We start from the raw sequence: 15,569 nt of genomic DNA on the forward strand, positions 1-15,569 counted from the left end.
AGAACAGCCTCCCTGCTCTGTGTGTAACCACACCCTCCCACACAGGTGTCCCTCATTCACCATCAGCAAGTTGTGAAAGCAGTCACATTCGACCTGCTGACATAAGCATGGATCCATGCCTTTTATCAATGATTCAGGCATATGGTGTGGGGGGCATTTTCTTGGCAACACTTTGGGCCCCTTGGGCCCCTTGTACTAACTGAGCATGGTTCCAACACCACAGCCTACCTGAGCATTGTTGCTATAACCATGTCTATCCCTTTATGACAACAGTGTACCATCTTCTGATGGCTACTTCCAGCAGGATAAGCTGCCATGTCATAAAACTGGAATCATCTCACACTGGTTTCTTGAACATGGCAATGACTTCACTGAACTCAAATGGCCTCTAGAGTCACCAGATCTCAACCCAATAGAGCAGCTATGGGATGTGGAGATTGACATCATGGATGTGCAGCAGATAGATCTGCAACAACTGTGTGATACTATCATGTCAATAAGGACCAAACTCTCTGAGGATTGTTTCCAGTACCTTTTTGAATCTATGCCACCAAGAGTTAATAAGGCAGTTAAAGAAAAAGGGGGTCCAATCCAGTACTAGCAAGGTGTACCTCATAAAGTGGCTGGCGAGTAGTTGTATCAATACATGTGTTCAAAGTATTGGGTTTTTGTGGCGCTGCAAAACATTTAAACTAGGAAAGACACAATTATTGCATTAATCACTTATAATCAGCTTATGAATATACATACAAACCTTCAGATGCTCATTATTGCCTATATAAAGACATGATTTAGACCTATAAGACATTTTAAAGAGATCTGCAAATGTTAACAATTGTAATATAAATGTCCTCTAAAGGCCTATAAACACAATACCGTTACTTGTTAATGTCTCATAACTGGAGTTATAAAGGAATCTTATTATAAAGTGTTAACTCTCCTGGCTGTATTACTCTCTTTCCTGTAGGTGTCTTCACTGTGCATTTACGGATCCCCAAGACTCCACCTTTGTCACATATATTAATGAAGGCACTAAAGATCAGAGACAGAGCTGCTGTGGAAGAACTAAACTCTTTAATTGATTGAGATGAACTGAAAAAGAGCTCATTGGCCCCGCCCACTGAACTTCACATCCTCCAGTCACATTATTTCTTCCTCATTGTGCTGCAGTGGAAGAACAGAGTTCATCTGCTGTCTGTGTGGCTTCAAGAACTCCAAAAACATGTTGCTTTGCCTCTTTTTGCTTCTATCTCACATTCTAGGTGAGTTTAAGAACAGAGATTCAAGTTTGCTTGAAGCTGCTGCATCAACTCATCATCTCATTCATCTAATGACTTCATTTTCTCCACTTTTTCCAGGACTCACAGCTGGAGACTCAATCTCTCCTGATCAAGATCAACTTACAGGAACCGAAAGAAGTTATTTTACCATGAAATGCAAATAACAGGCAGATAGAAACTTTACTGAACTTAGTATACAAACATGATTCTGACCTTCAGGTTCCTCAGTTTATTCCCTGGAAAAGAGCGAAAAGTAAAAATTTTGGAAAAATCCCAGATTAACGATATGAATCCAGAACAACAGACACATCAACTGAACTGATCATCAGAGAGTTAACCCTGGCTGACACAGCTCTCTACTACTGTGCTATAGACACACAGTGATCCAAAGTGTAGAAGAGGCTGTACAAAAACCTGAAAACCAAATATAGGACAACTCTTCAAAAAGGAGGGAAGTGGTGTTCAAAGCACATTTTCATATCAAAGGGATTCATCTACCCACAGTTCTTTCTAGATCTTTTGTGGTCACAGCTGAACTCCTGAACCACAACACAGAAAAACACACCAACCTAAAAGAGAATCATTTAGAGTTTAAAAAAATCAAAAGACTTCAAGTAAAAGATGCTATGATTTCTTTTAAAAAAATGTTTTTATGGAAGAAAAATAAAATGCAAGCCGTTCAGGATTGCCAGTTAACCAGTCAGTTTAGCCAAATTCTTGTGCCTGTATCTGCAAGATATCATGCAGAAATATCAAATGGACTGATTTCAATTGTATTGTGCATTTCCTTTAAATGGACAGGGTTAAAAAGTTCATCTGGTTCATCAGGGAGAATTGGGGTCTTCTTCTTTGTGATGGCCTGCTGAGGGTCCCCAGGGTCAGGACAAGTGTGGGCAAAAAGCCACGGCGAGGCCTCGTTTAGATACTATGGGCCTCGTATGTGGAACAGTACCTGAGGATGTGAGGGCCTCATCTACAGTCGAGGTTTTTAAAAATAGATTAAAGACACACCATTTTAAATCAGCTTTTAATAAGATTTCATGTCATATCTTTTTTTTCTTATTCTTCATTCTTTTTATGTTTTATGATTGTAGCGACTTAACCAAACAGTCGCTGAGAGGCTGACGCTGGGTGGGTCCGGGTTTTGAATGACGCGCTCAAAAACCATAGATAGAGCATAACGAAGTTTGTATTTTTGTAGCTTTTAATAATGGAAAAATGAAGGTAAGTAAATCCACTTGTAATATTATGATCAAAAATAGAAAAAACAAGGAATCAAGGGAAAAGCACAAAAGCGTATAAACTAAAGCGTATGTGGCGCATAAAGCATATGAAGCGTATGAAGCATATGAAGCGTATGAAGCGTATGAAGCGTATGAAGCATATGAAGCGGTCAACAAAAAATACGGCAACCCAGCTCACCCCCCCTTCCATCTTACACAGGGGAAAAAACCACAGGTGAGTTATAGTCAATTAATGTCACCGCCCACAACCATGTGACCCACCAGCTGATTACCTACACAATAACCTATAATCAAACACAAATCTATATTCATTTAACATAAGAAAGACCACACTTAATTCATGGCACCTACACACCAGCCCCTAATTATTAAGTTAATACACATAATAATTACACACATTTATATTAGTAGGGGACATGAATCGTTGAAAAACCTAGCATATAAAGTCCATAATTGATGTCCCATCTTCTTTTCTTCTCATAAGGATGATCTTATTAATCCTTATGTCACACTCATGTCCATCAGTCAAGTCATGCTGCAGCAGCATGCTCTTCATCCTGTCCACCTTGTTGCAGAGTTCCTGGATGTGGGTAAGCTTCTCCTCCAAGACTGTTTCCATCTTCTCCTGCATGTTGTCCTGCTTCACTAGAGCCAATCGCATTTCCTCCAACATGCGGTCCTTTGCCGTCTTTACAGGCCTTACTGTAGAGCTTGTGTGTTTTATCACATCCTGTGTTAGATTGTCCAGTCTGAGCTGTTGGATGGTTCTGTCCCTGGTACGGAGGTCACACTGAAGCTGCTTCTTAGTTCTCTCCATGTCAGCCAGCTTCCGTCTCAGGAGCTTCTCTTTTCTCATTGCAGAAATCCTCTTCTGGACCTGATGCATTTGCTTCTTGTATTTGGTCAATTTTTCCTGGAGATCTGAAGAGTCCTCCTCTTTCCTCTGATGATCAAGACTGAGATTCTTAATTTTCTCTGAGTCCTGTTTGGTTATTTTCTTCAGATTGCTGATCTCCTCGGCTCTCCTCTCCATTTCTGTATCCTTTTGAGCGATGGCCTTGTGTGCAATAGCCAGCAGCTCCTCGCACCTCTCCACCTCCTTGCGTCTGGCCTCCCGCACTGTCTGACACTCCTTTTCCTGCGCTGCCTGCACTTTTTCCAGAAGCTCAGTCTCTCTGTCCTTGGATGCAGTCTTCAGTTCAGCCAGCTTCTCCTCCATCTGCCTGTCCTTCACCTTTAGCATTTCTTTAAAATCATTCAGTTGTTTGCTGGAGGTTTCCTTTTCTTGGCTCAGTTTCTGTGTCCAGTCCTCCTACTGCTGCCAAAGTTCCTCCAACTCCACCACCGACACTCTGTTGACTGATATCTCTGAGTGCTCACAGTTGGTTGCTCCATCAGTTTCTCTTCTCAGAGGTCCATTCACTGTCCATCCCAGCTTTGTCCTGATAGCATAGGGTCCTCCATCTTCACTGTTAATGACTTCCAATGGCTCCAAAGCCTGGGGAACATTTGCTCCAATTAGCAGCTCAATATCTGAATCTATCTCAGGCAACTTAACAGGTTCTAAATATGTCCATCTTTGAAGATCCATTTCTTTTGGGATGTTCCCTTTGTGGACAGGCATATGCTGCTGTGTATAAGTTTTTGGTAGTTCACAGAAGTTGTCACCTTGTAAACCAGCAACCTCCAATCCTAAAACAACATAACTGCTCACAACTTTCTCTTGGCCCATAGTCCTCAAGAGAATGCGTGATTTCTTTCCTGTGAGACCTAGCTTGTTACTTAGGGCTTCTGTGCAAAAAACCGCTGTACTCCCTGGATCCAAGAAAGCATAAGTGGAAATGATTTTGTCACCCTTCTTGGACTTCCCTTGTACAGGAACAATAGGGAGTTTAATATTATCATTACCAGCCCCAGTGAGCCCACTTGACACCATGTTGCTGTCCACTGACACATCTGTCTTTTCAGTTTGACCAGGGTTATTTCTTCTTTGAGGAATGTGAAGTATATTGGGATGTTGAAGACCACACTTTTCACAAGAGATCCGTTTTCTGCAGTCTTTGCTGAAGTGTCCAATACACAAACAGCCAAAACAGACACCTTTTTCCCTTAAGAAGCCTATTGTCATGGTTGAACACTATGGAGACCCAGATGCTGGAACCCGGAAGAAACTCAGGAAACGAGGCAGAGTCAGAAGTTTTAATCTGAGAGGGGATGAGAGTCGTGGACGAAGAGAAGCGCCGAGGACGGCGTAGACAGCCTGTGACGGGGAGGAGCGCCGAGGACGGCGAGCACAGCTTGGAGCGAGTGGTGGAGCCGAGGACGGCGTAGACAGCCTGTGACGAGGAGGAACCAGCGGCACCCGTGGAGGAACGGACCTGAAGGCGTAGAACAAGGCAAGGTAAGTACGTGGCTTAACTTGGCAAAAACTAGACTAAACTAGAGACCAGGCGTAGGCACGGGAGAGAGTGTAACGGACTGGCGTAGTATGCTGGGATGGATCTCTTTAAGAAGGTCTGCTGGTGATGAGGTGATGAAGTGCAGCTGGTTCCAATGAGGAGTAGGGAGAAGGGAGGCAGCTGAAGGCGGACCCGTGACAGTGACCCCCCTCCTCAATGACCGCCTCCAGGCGGTCCAGGGCGGTGATCCGGATGAGCCCGATAAAAGTCATCGACGAGGGTACGGTCCAGAATAAGGGAGCGGGAGATCCATGAGCGCTCCTCCGGACCGTAACCCTCCCAGTCCACCAGGAACTGATACCCACGGCCCCGGCGGTGAACATCCAGCACCCGACTGGCCGTGAAAGCAGGAGCACCGTCGATGACCCGTGCGGGTGGTGGGGAAGTGGACGGCGGGCACAACGGGCTTTCCTGAAAGGGCTTGAGTTGAGAGACATGGAAAGCGGGGTGTACCTTGAGGGCTGCCGGAAGCTTAAGGCGCACGCAGGAGGGGTTAATAAGCTTCTCGACCGTGTATGGACCGATGAACCGGGGGGCCAGCTTGCGGGAGGTGGCTTGAAGAGGTATGTCACGGGAGGAAAGCCATACTTTCTGTCCCGGCTGGTAGGTCGGACCCCTCACCCTGCGGCGGTTAGCAATCCGGCAGTTGCTCCCCCTAGTGCGCAGGAGAGTGGCCCTGGCCTGCTGCCAGACGCGCTGAACCTTCTGGAGGTGGTGCTGAACGGAGGGCACGGCCAGATCTAACTCCTGTGAGGGGAAAAGAGGGGGAGAGTAACCCAAGGAAAACTCAAAAGGGGACATGCCAGTGGCTGATGAGGGATTATTGTTGTGGGCATACTCTATCCAGACCAGGAACGAGGACCAGTTGGCCGGCTTTTGAGCGGCCAAACAGCGCAGCGCAGCCTCGAGTTCCTGGTTGGCGCGCTCTGCCTGTCCGTTAGATTGGGGATGATGTCCAGAAGTTAAACTGACCGTGGCCCCTAGAGCAGAACAAAAGCCCCTCCAGACCTGCGACACAAATTGAGGGCCACGGTCTGAGACAATGTCACTGGGAATGCCGTGGTGGCGGAATATGTTCTGGACCATAATATCGGCCATCTCTGTGGCTGTGGGTAGCTTGGGAAGAGGAATAAACTGGGCAGATTTAGAAAAACGGTCGATGACGGTGAGTATTACTGTGTTAGCTTGTGAGGGGGGCAGACCAGTGACAAAGTCCATGGCGAGATGGGACCAAGGACGTTGAGGAACAGGCAGAGGATGGAGCAGACCGGCTGGAGGAGAGTGAGTGGATTTGGAGCGTGCACAGACTTCGCAGGCGGCGACGAACTCCCTGACATCGCGCTCCATGGTGGGCCAGAAAAACCTCCTTCGGAGGAGTTTTAGAGTCCTTTGAATGCCCCCATGGCAGGAAATGCGAGAGGTATGCCCCCAGACCAAAACTGCAGATCGAAGCGAGGAGGGGACATAAAGGGTGTTGGCAGGAGCTGGAGGGTGATCGGGTTCTTCGTTTTGGGCCTGTAAGACCCGGGTCTCAATGTCCCACGTGAGTTGACCAATAATGCATGTGGGGGAAATAATGGGAGAGGGTTCCTGACTGTCACTGATGCTGGAAAGACGTGAAAGAGCATCTGGTTTTATATTTCTGCTGCCAGGCCTGTAAGTAATAACGAAAGAAAAACGGTCGAAAAAGAGGCACCATCGGGCTTGACGTGAATTTAAACGTTTGGCGGAGCGGAGGTAAGCTAAGTTTTTATGATCCGTCCAAACAATAAATGGTTGATCCGCACCCTCGAGCCAGTGGCGCCACTCCTCTAGCCACTCCTCGAGTTTTATGGCAAGGAGCTCTCGATTACCCACGTCGTAATTACGCTCCGCAGCGGAGAGTTTGCGAGAGAAGAAGGCACAAGGTTTTAATTTGCCGGTCTCGCTCTCACGCTGGGAGAGAACCGCCCCGACCCCAGAGTCGGAGGCGTCAACCTCGACAATGAACTGGCGAAGAGGGTCGGGCTGAATGAGGATGGGAGCAGAGGTGAATAAGGCTTTGAGCTTGTCAAAAGCAGCCTGAGCCTCCTGAGTCCAAATAAAGGGGGAATTGACCGAAGTGAGCTTAGTGAGAGGGGCAGCGATGCTGCTGTAATTCCTGACGAACCGGCGGTAAAAATTGGCGAAACCGAGGAAACGTTGGAGCTGTTTCCTGGACTCAGGTGGTTCCCAATTAGTTACGGCAGAGACTTTAGCAGGATCAGGGCAGATGTTACCTGCCTCTATTATAAACCCGAGGAAAGAGATGGTGGAAACATGGAATTCACATTTCTCAGCTTTAACAAAAAGCTGGTTCTCGAGTAAACGCTCGAGTACCTGCCGGACATGGTGGGTGTGTTGGGCCTGGTCAGGGGAGTATATGAGAATGTCGTCTAAGTATACAAAAACAAAACGGTTAAGAAAATCATGAAGCACATCATTTACAAGATGTTGAAAAATGGCGGGGGCGTTAGTGAGCCCGAAAGGCATTACCAAGTATTCAAAGTGTGTTAAATGCCGTTTTCCATTCATCCCCCTCCCTCAAACGGACAAGATGATAGGCATTACGAAGGTCTAGTTTAGGAAAGACCCGAGCCTCTTGGACGGAGTCAAGGGCGGAACTGATTAGCGGGAGGGGATACTTATTTTTAACAGTGATCTGATTAAGCTCTCGAAAATCGATGCAGGAGCGTAAGGTTTTGTCTTTCTTTTGGACAAAAAAGAACCCAGCCCCGACAGGAGAGGAGGAGGGACGTATGTGTCCAAAAGAGAGAGCTTCGTGGATGTATTTTTCCATTGCCTGCTTCTCAGGGCCGGATAAATTAAACAGACGACCCTTGGGAATAGTAGCCCCCTTTAAAAGTTCTATGGAGCAGTCGTAAGGTCTGTGAGGTGGTAAAGCGCCAGCCCTGGCCTTACTAAAAACAGTCTTAAGGTCGTGATAGCAGGATGGTACCTTGGAAAGGTCGATGACCTCCGGAGTAGGACAGTGACTAGTGGGAACTGAAGGAATGGCGGAGCGAAGGCAATTAGCCATACAAGCAGTACTCCAGTTGGTGATGTGCCGGTTGACCCAGTCAAACTGCGGGTTATGAGCGCACAGCCAGGGAAAACCTAAGATGACCGGAGATTGGGGGGATTGAGTGACATAAAACTGCATGAATTCATGATGGTTACCAGAAGAGATGAGTTGTACGGGCTTGGTGCGGTGGGTGATGTGAGTAAGGAGTTGGCCTCCTAGTCCAGCCGCCTTGACAGGATGTTCCAATGGTTCTGTAGGAAGGTTGAGCTCAGACACCAGATGGTTATCAATAAAACTCTGTTCGGAACCAGAATCAATGAGAGCCTTGCAAACATGGGTTCTTGAAAGGTTACATAGCTTGACAGGGATGTACAAAAAGGTATTCTCAGTGGTGAGAGGAGGGTGACCCGCCCGCGGCCTGTCGTCTAGCGGGGGGTCCTGGCGTTTAAACGTAAGGTACATTGATGAACGAGATGACCCGACTGTCCACAGTAGAAACAGGTCGTCTCTACGTCTCTGCCGCTCCTCAGGTGTAAGTTTGGAGTGTCCTATTTGCATAGGTTCCTCCGGGGGTCCTCTGGCCTGTTCATGAGAAACGGGATGGAGAGATTCAGTGATTGATGTCGGAGGCAGGAGTTTGACCACAGTTTTCTTTTGATAGTGGGGACGCTCAGCCTGGCGTTCTCGGAGGCGAACGTCAGACCGCAAGGCCACGGTGACTAGCTCCTCAAAAGTACTGGCTTCGGGCTGAGAACATAAATGATCCTTGATGGAGTCATTGAGAGATTGGTAAAACACCCCCTTAAGAGCGATGTCCGGCAAACCTGCCTCCACCGCCAGGATACGAAAGTCAATTAAATGGTCACTCACTGATCTGCTGCGTTGCCTGAGAGCTAGTAGTCGGCGAGTAGCTTCTTCCTCCTTGCGGGGCTGGTTGAACATCAGACGAAACTCCTCTATGAAACGTTCGAATGGGACCTGGTGTCTGGGATTAGCAGTAAGAAAAGCCTGCGCCCATTGGAGCGCCTTACCCCTAAGAGAGTTCACGATGAGGGTTATTTTGCTGTGATCGGCATGATAATGTCGCGGAGCCTGCTGGAAAATTAGCCGACATTGTAGGAGGAAACCCCCGCATGCTTCGACGTCTCCCTGGAAGATCTCGGGTTGAAGGCGGATGTTTTCGTTAGCTGCGTTAGCGATAGCGGAGCCCGGACTTCCGGTGGCAGAGAAGGAGGTGCTGGCTGCGGCGATGGAAGATTGTTGACTGGTAAGTTCCATTAGGGCATGAGATATTCCATCCAGCCGACGGAAAAGATCCTGCTGGACGGTGGCCATCTGATTCAGTGATTCAGCTTGGCGTCCCAGGGCAATCCCCTGCTGCGTGACTGCCAGGCGGAATCCTTCCGGGTCAGCTGGGTCTGGGCATTGTCCAGTCCGTTCTGTCATGGTTGAACACTATGGAGACCCAGATGCTGGAACCCGGAAGAAACTCAGGAGACGAGGCAGAGTCAGAAGTTTTAATCTGAGAGGAGATGAGAGTCTTGGACGAAGAGAAGCGCCGAGGACGGCGTAGACAGCCTGTGACGAGGAGGAGCGCCGAGGACGGCGAGCACAGCTTGGAGCGAGTGGTGGAGCCGAGGACGGCGTAGACAGCCTGTGACGAGGAGCAACCAGCGGCACCCATGGAGGAACGGATCTGAAGGCGTAGAACAAGGCAAGGTAAGTACGTGGCTTAACTTGGCAAAAACTAGACTAAACTAGAGACCAGGCGTAGGCACCGGAGAGAGTGTAACGGACTGGCGTAGTATGCTGGGATGGATCTCTTTAAGAAGGTCTGCTGGTGATGAGGTGATGAGGTGCAGCTGGTTCCAATGAAGAGTAGGGAGGAGGGAGGCAGCTGAAGGCGGACCCGTGACACCTATCTTCTCTTTATGGGTTTTCTTCTCCATCTGTGGACACACATCCAATTTATGTCCTCCTCCACAACAAAGACATGTCCTCAAAGTTTGTTTCTTAAATGTAGTTGCAGGTGATGTTTTACTTTCCAAAGGAGCCACAGCAGTGGCAAAACTCGTTCTTTTTATGCCAAAGTGAGGCTGCAGTTTAGGTTTGTTAATGACTTTGTTTGTCATTGAGTTAGAATCTTGTATATTTCCAAATACTGGGTCAGATAAGATTTTAACTTGTTTCTCAATAAAGTCTGTGATGTCACTGAATGTTGCTCTTCGTTTGTACTTTTCTTGTAATTTACAGGCTACAGTTCTCCATTTATCTCTGAACTTGTAAGGCATCTTCTTTACAATGGTTAGCATATTGGCAGGCATGTTTAGCTCACGCAAATAGTCCACTCCTTCCATAGCAGTAGAACAGCTTCTAAGGAAAAGACTGTAGTCTTGGAGTGACTTGAGGTCTTCTGTCTTAATTGGCAACCATGTAAGAGCCTTTTCCATATATGCAGATGCAACTTGATGTTCGTTTCCAAAATGCTCCCTTAGTAGAGCTTTGGCTTTAACATAGCCCCTGTCTGGAGCAATATGTTGACAGCTTTTCACCAGTTCTTTTGCGTGATCCCTGGTGTACTGCTCCAGAAAATACAGTCGATCACTGTAATCGTCCGTATTTTTCTCCACACCATTCTCAAAAGCTTTAATGAATGCATGATAGTTCTATGGGTCTCCATCAAAAACTGGTATTTCTTTCTTTGGTAATGATGAGAGTAATTGCTGTCGAATCAAGAGCGTTGTTATTTCATTCTGCTTTCTCATAAGTCCCAGCACATTGTTGTTATGTTCATCTCTTGACTCTGATTCTGCATTCAAAGGGCTTCTGTACTGAGTCTGTTCATTATTGTTGTGATTCTCTGAATATTGTCTGGGTTCATATTTAGGTTCATAGTCAACATATAGAGGTAGAGATTTCCTTCTATGCCTTGTTCCTTGATCCAAGGGTTCTTGTTTAGTATCTCTTTGTTTTATTGATGGTTGTGGAATAAAGGAATTTGCATCAATATTAAGAACCATTCGTTTTGATGTTTCCTTTTCCAAGTAAGAATCCATTCCATCAGAGTATTTAGTTGACTTCCTCGAACTTGTGACACTTTGAGATCGTAACACATTCAATTTAGCCACATGTGCTGCAATGTCTTCATCCATTTTAAGTTGCTCCTTCTTCCTCTTCAGATGTTCCTCTTGTTCCTCCAGTTCATGTTTTTCCTTTAGTAGTTTCTGTCTTGCCATTAACACTGCCAGGTCAGCCTCTGCTTTCAGACGTGCAGATGAAGTAGAAGAAGCAACAGACCTTCTCCCAGAAACTGAAGTTTTATCTTCAGCATTTGACACACTGTCATATGGTTTAATGTCATCTTGCATGTCTTCTGTACTGAGCAGTGATGCAGGAATATTTATTTGTGGACCATCCTCTCTTAGATATTGAAGCATTTCTTCATCTTTTACAGCTGGAACTGATTGAAGCAAATGGGGGCTTCCATTTTGTTGCAAGTCTTCAGACCCACTCAGCCATCTTTCAACATCTTCTTTAAATGCATTAGTGTATGTCATGATGCTGTCAAACCACTCATTTTGTCCATTTTGCTCATCCTCCATGAGTAAAGGCATCAAAACATCATGTGAGGCAATAACAGTTACACAAAATTGATTTAATTTCTTAAAACATGACTGGACGTGTGAAACATTTTCTTTTGTCTTCATAAGTGATTTCATTTCTGGTATAAGTGATTTCATTTTATTCACTGCTATTTTTCGTTCATGTTGAAGCTTTTCGATTTTATTTGCCAACGCCTTGGCCGTTGGTTTAATCAGTCTTTTATCACGCTCCATTTTAATCAGACCTTCAGTCATTCATTTCATTCAGTGTTTGTTCATTTCAAAACATGCAGCATCAGCGTGATTTCTAGAAACATTTCATTCTTTAGCCACCCTTGGATATTGTCTTCATGGAAGCGAAATAAACTTTATCCAAATAATCTCCATATATGGAACAAAAACAGCGGGGCGGCAACTTCACCAATAGAGCGCATTCACACGTCACAGCATTGCGTCACTCAGCAAAGTCACTCAGCACCGGAATGTTTTGCGCAGAAACTAAAGCTTCTTCAGCTACGAGCCAGACGATTGCTCCAAGTCTTCAAACTTTTGAACCGCCATCCTTCCTTCCACAGGCACAGCTTCCATGCGCATCCACGGGTGGTCTTACCTGGCTGTAGTTCGCTTTGATAGCAGCTCCTCCTTAACTTGACAGCCAGCGCCTACCTCCACTTTCCCCAATGTCCGTCCGTGGAACTGAATCTCAGCTCCGTTGCTCAATCACAAAATATCCATGTTTATTTTGGCCAGTTTTTTTGTTGACAAAATGTAGAGACTTAACCAAACAGTCGCTGAGAGGCTGACGCTGGGTGGGTCCGGCTTTTGAATGACGCGCTCAAAAACCATAGACAGAGCACAACGAAGTTTGTATTTTTGTAGCTTTTAATAATGGAAAAATGAAGGTAAGTAAATCCACTTGTAATATTATGATCAAAAATAGAAAAAACAAGGAATCAAGGGAAAAGCACAAAAGCGTATAAACTAAAGCGTATGTGGCGCATAAAGCATATGAAGCGTATGAAGCATATGAAGCGTATGAAGCGGTCAACAAAAAATACGGCAACCCAGCTCACCCCCCCTTCCATCTTACACAGGGGAAAAAAACCACAGGTGAGTTATAGTCAATTAATGTCACCACCCACAACCATGTGACCCACCAGCTGATTACCTACACAATAACCTATAATCAAAAACAAATCTATATTCATTTAACATAAGAAAGACCACACTTAATTCATGGCACCTACAATGATGTTTTATCACATCATTTTATTACTTTATTTTTTTTATCTAGAATTTCTACTCTAATATTTTATGATATTTTATCACATAGATGTGATAAATATTTGTTTCATCTAGAAATTTTTGCTCCCATATTTTGATCATTTTACACAGATTTACATGTTTCATGTCTTTTAGCCAAATTAGAATGTTTACAAGTGTTTTCTCACCCTTGGCTAGGGTGTTTGTGTCTATCCTGACACCCCGGCCAATAGGAGGACAGGGCAGACGGCGCCTACTGGATTCTCTCTGCTTCAACTCTTTTTTTTTGCTTTAGTCATTTCTCTTTTACTTGTGTTTGTTTTTGTGTATTTTATTGTCTGGGGCTTATTTATTTATTTTATTGCATGAATAGGGATTGGTGTTTTCTGCAATTTTGTTTTGATTTTATGATGTTATGCACCTTGAGCTGTTTTGTAGATGAAAGGTGCTTTTTAAAAAGAAAAATTGAATTTTGATTGAAGGTGAAGGTCAAACATTCAGGCGGAACTCAGAGAAGATTGGCTGCTTCTATCCTCAAAGAGGTTATGTTTACTCCAAGATATCTTGCTTTTGGTCTTTTTTTTCCCTCCAGGAGTTTTGCTACTCCAAGCAGCAGCAGAATCCACTGGACCATGGTAGTTTTGTGACAGAACTACATTAAGCCAGTTTTATCTATATGGTAACAAACATTGTTTAGTCTGCATGAACTGGTCCAAACCAAACATGTAAAGCAGGGGTGTCCAAACTACGGCCCGCGGGCAAACTGTGGCCCGGGTCTGTTTTTATTGGCCCGCAGCAAATTTTGAAAATATAATTGAATATGGCCCGCACATGGCGCTTGAGCTCAACTCTGTTGCACTTCTCAGTTTCAACACTAGATGGAGTCGGTCACAGAAAGGTGTTTTTCCACTAAACAAAATTAAGCAAAGAAGAATGTGTACTACGAGTCACCAGAAATGGGAGCACCGAAGAAACTCAAGATAGCAAGTGAGTGTAGAAGATTTCAAACACGGTGGGAAAATGAATATTTCTTTAAGGAAATCAACGGAAAGTGTGTCTGTTTGATTTGCACTGAAGATGTTGCCGTGATGAAAGAGTAAAATGTCCATCGGCACTATGAGACCAAGCATCAGAGCAGCTACGCTTTGTACACAGGTGCCGAAAGAGCACAGAAATTCAAGGAAATGCCAGCTAGCCTGCAAGATCAACAGGTTTTTTCCCATCGCGGTGAGTCAACACACGCCGTCCATCCAGGCCTCCTTCACTATTTTCTTCGTGTAATTAGCAGCGTTACACGAGGGGTTGCCGCCTGCCTGTCTCTCCTAATGATGGCCTTCACGTCTCCCCACAGGCTTCATAAGAGCAAAGGGCACAGGCTTAGGAAGTAAAGGAAGCTCCTATGAGCTGTCTCCGTCTGACACCTACAAGGATGGTGTTCGCAAAGCCGTGTTTGCACGCTTCACAGAGATAGAGTGAAACTACTAAGTGAAGAAAATACATTCTGAACTGTGAAAAAGTATTCCCTTTATGTAAAAAATAGCTTGTTGTTTTGTTTTTGGAATTTTTTTTTTGTTCATAGCTGCATATTTTGTCACAGAGTGTAATTGTAAAATGAAGCTTTTTAATTTGTGTGCATTTAATGTTAAAATTGTCCTCGTTGGTCATAAGCCATAAGCCCTTTTTTTGGTCTACTTTTCTGAGAAAACAGTCGACTCTTTATAAACTACAAAATTGTGCACTCTGCCAGTCAACCACACTAACGGCTGCGTATGTAAAGATCTGCTGGCTTCAGCTACTCAATAAACCCGTTCTGAACTGCCTGGTTGGAATGAGGTTTCATTGTCTGAGTGAATGTTTCATTTTGACGTGCGCTTGTTCTATGTGGCACAGATCAGCATCACTGCTCCCACTGAGAGAAGTTCTTCACATTATAGGTGAGTTAGAAATACCGGTACAGAGTAATCATGTGTCAATATATCACCTCTTGTGTGCGGCCCGGACCTTTCCTCATTTTTCTGTATTTGGCCCTCACCAAAAAAACTTTGAACACCCCTAATGTAAAGGCTAAACGGCAGAAGTTCAAGAGTTTAACCCTGAGGCACTCCGATTTGCAGGAAGACTCTGAGATACAGTATATGATGACTGTGGAGATTCCAGAATACTGGAATATCTGAAAAGATACATAGAGTAGTGACTGCTAATTGACTTCATTAGTGTTTAAGAAAAACAGTACATACACACACACACACACACACAAACACACACACAATTCATCCCAAATTGACCCTAGTTGCTTACAGGAACTGAAATCAAGACTCAGAGTCATGCAGCGAAAGAAAGAAAGCGAGAACAAGAGATGAAGCCAAAGAGAAGAGCGGGGGTGGGGGGTGGGGTGGGGAGAAAATATCTGATAAACACTTACCTTTGCTGGGCGGGACAGTAAGTCAGATGAAGGCTCCCTCTGACAGCCGTACACAAAAGTGAAAGAATAATGCGTGTCTCTGAATGAGTAGGTGTGAGTGGGTTCATTCATGATACAACACTGCCACCTACTGGAGCTGGTTGGAATGGGTGATAAAATCAGGACTGACTCAGAGGATCAGCTCATGGTAGATATTCTGGAAATAAATGCAGGAAATCAGAATGAGATGTTGGGAAGAGGATCAGTGATTATACTG

At 45.1% G+C, this 15,569-nt stretch overlaps 1 protein-coding gene across 2 annotated transcripts; it reads right to left on the bottom strand.

The window, feature by feature from the left end:
* Positions 1–2,399: 2,399 nt before the first annotated feature.
* LOC111949110 (kinesin-like protein KIF20B) lies at positions 2,400–12,386 on the bottom strand. 2 transcript variants are annotated; one of them, XM_023965534.1, is made up of 2 exons: positions 9,945–12,386; positions 2,400–4,642 (listed from the first exon to the last, which is right to left on the bottom strand). In XM_023965534.1, exon 2 carries the CDS (start codon positions 3,765–3,767, stop codon positions 2,958–2,960), a length of 810 nt encoding a protein of 269 aa, XP_023821302.1. In that variant the 5' UTR covers positions 3,768–4,642; positions 9,945–12,386; the 3' UTR covers positions 2,400–2,957. Both variants share the same exon structure in this region; 1 of them encodes a protein (XP_023821302.1).
* Positions 12,387–15,569: the final 3,183 nt, after the last annotated feature.

Source organism: Oryzias latipes, chromosome 17, assembly GCF_002234675.1.
Source record: "Oryzias latipes chromosome 17, ASM223467v1".
Taxonomy (NCBI): Eukaryota; Metazoa; Chordata; class Actinopteri; order Beloniformes; family Adrianichthyidae; genus Oryzias; species Oryzias latipes.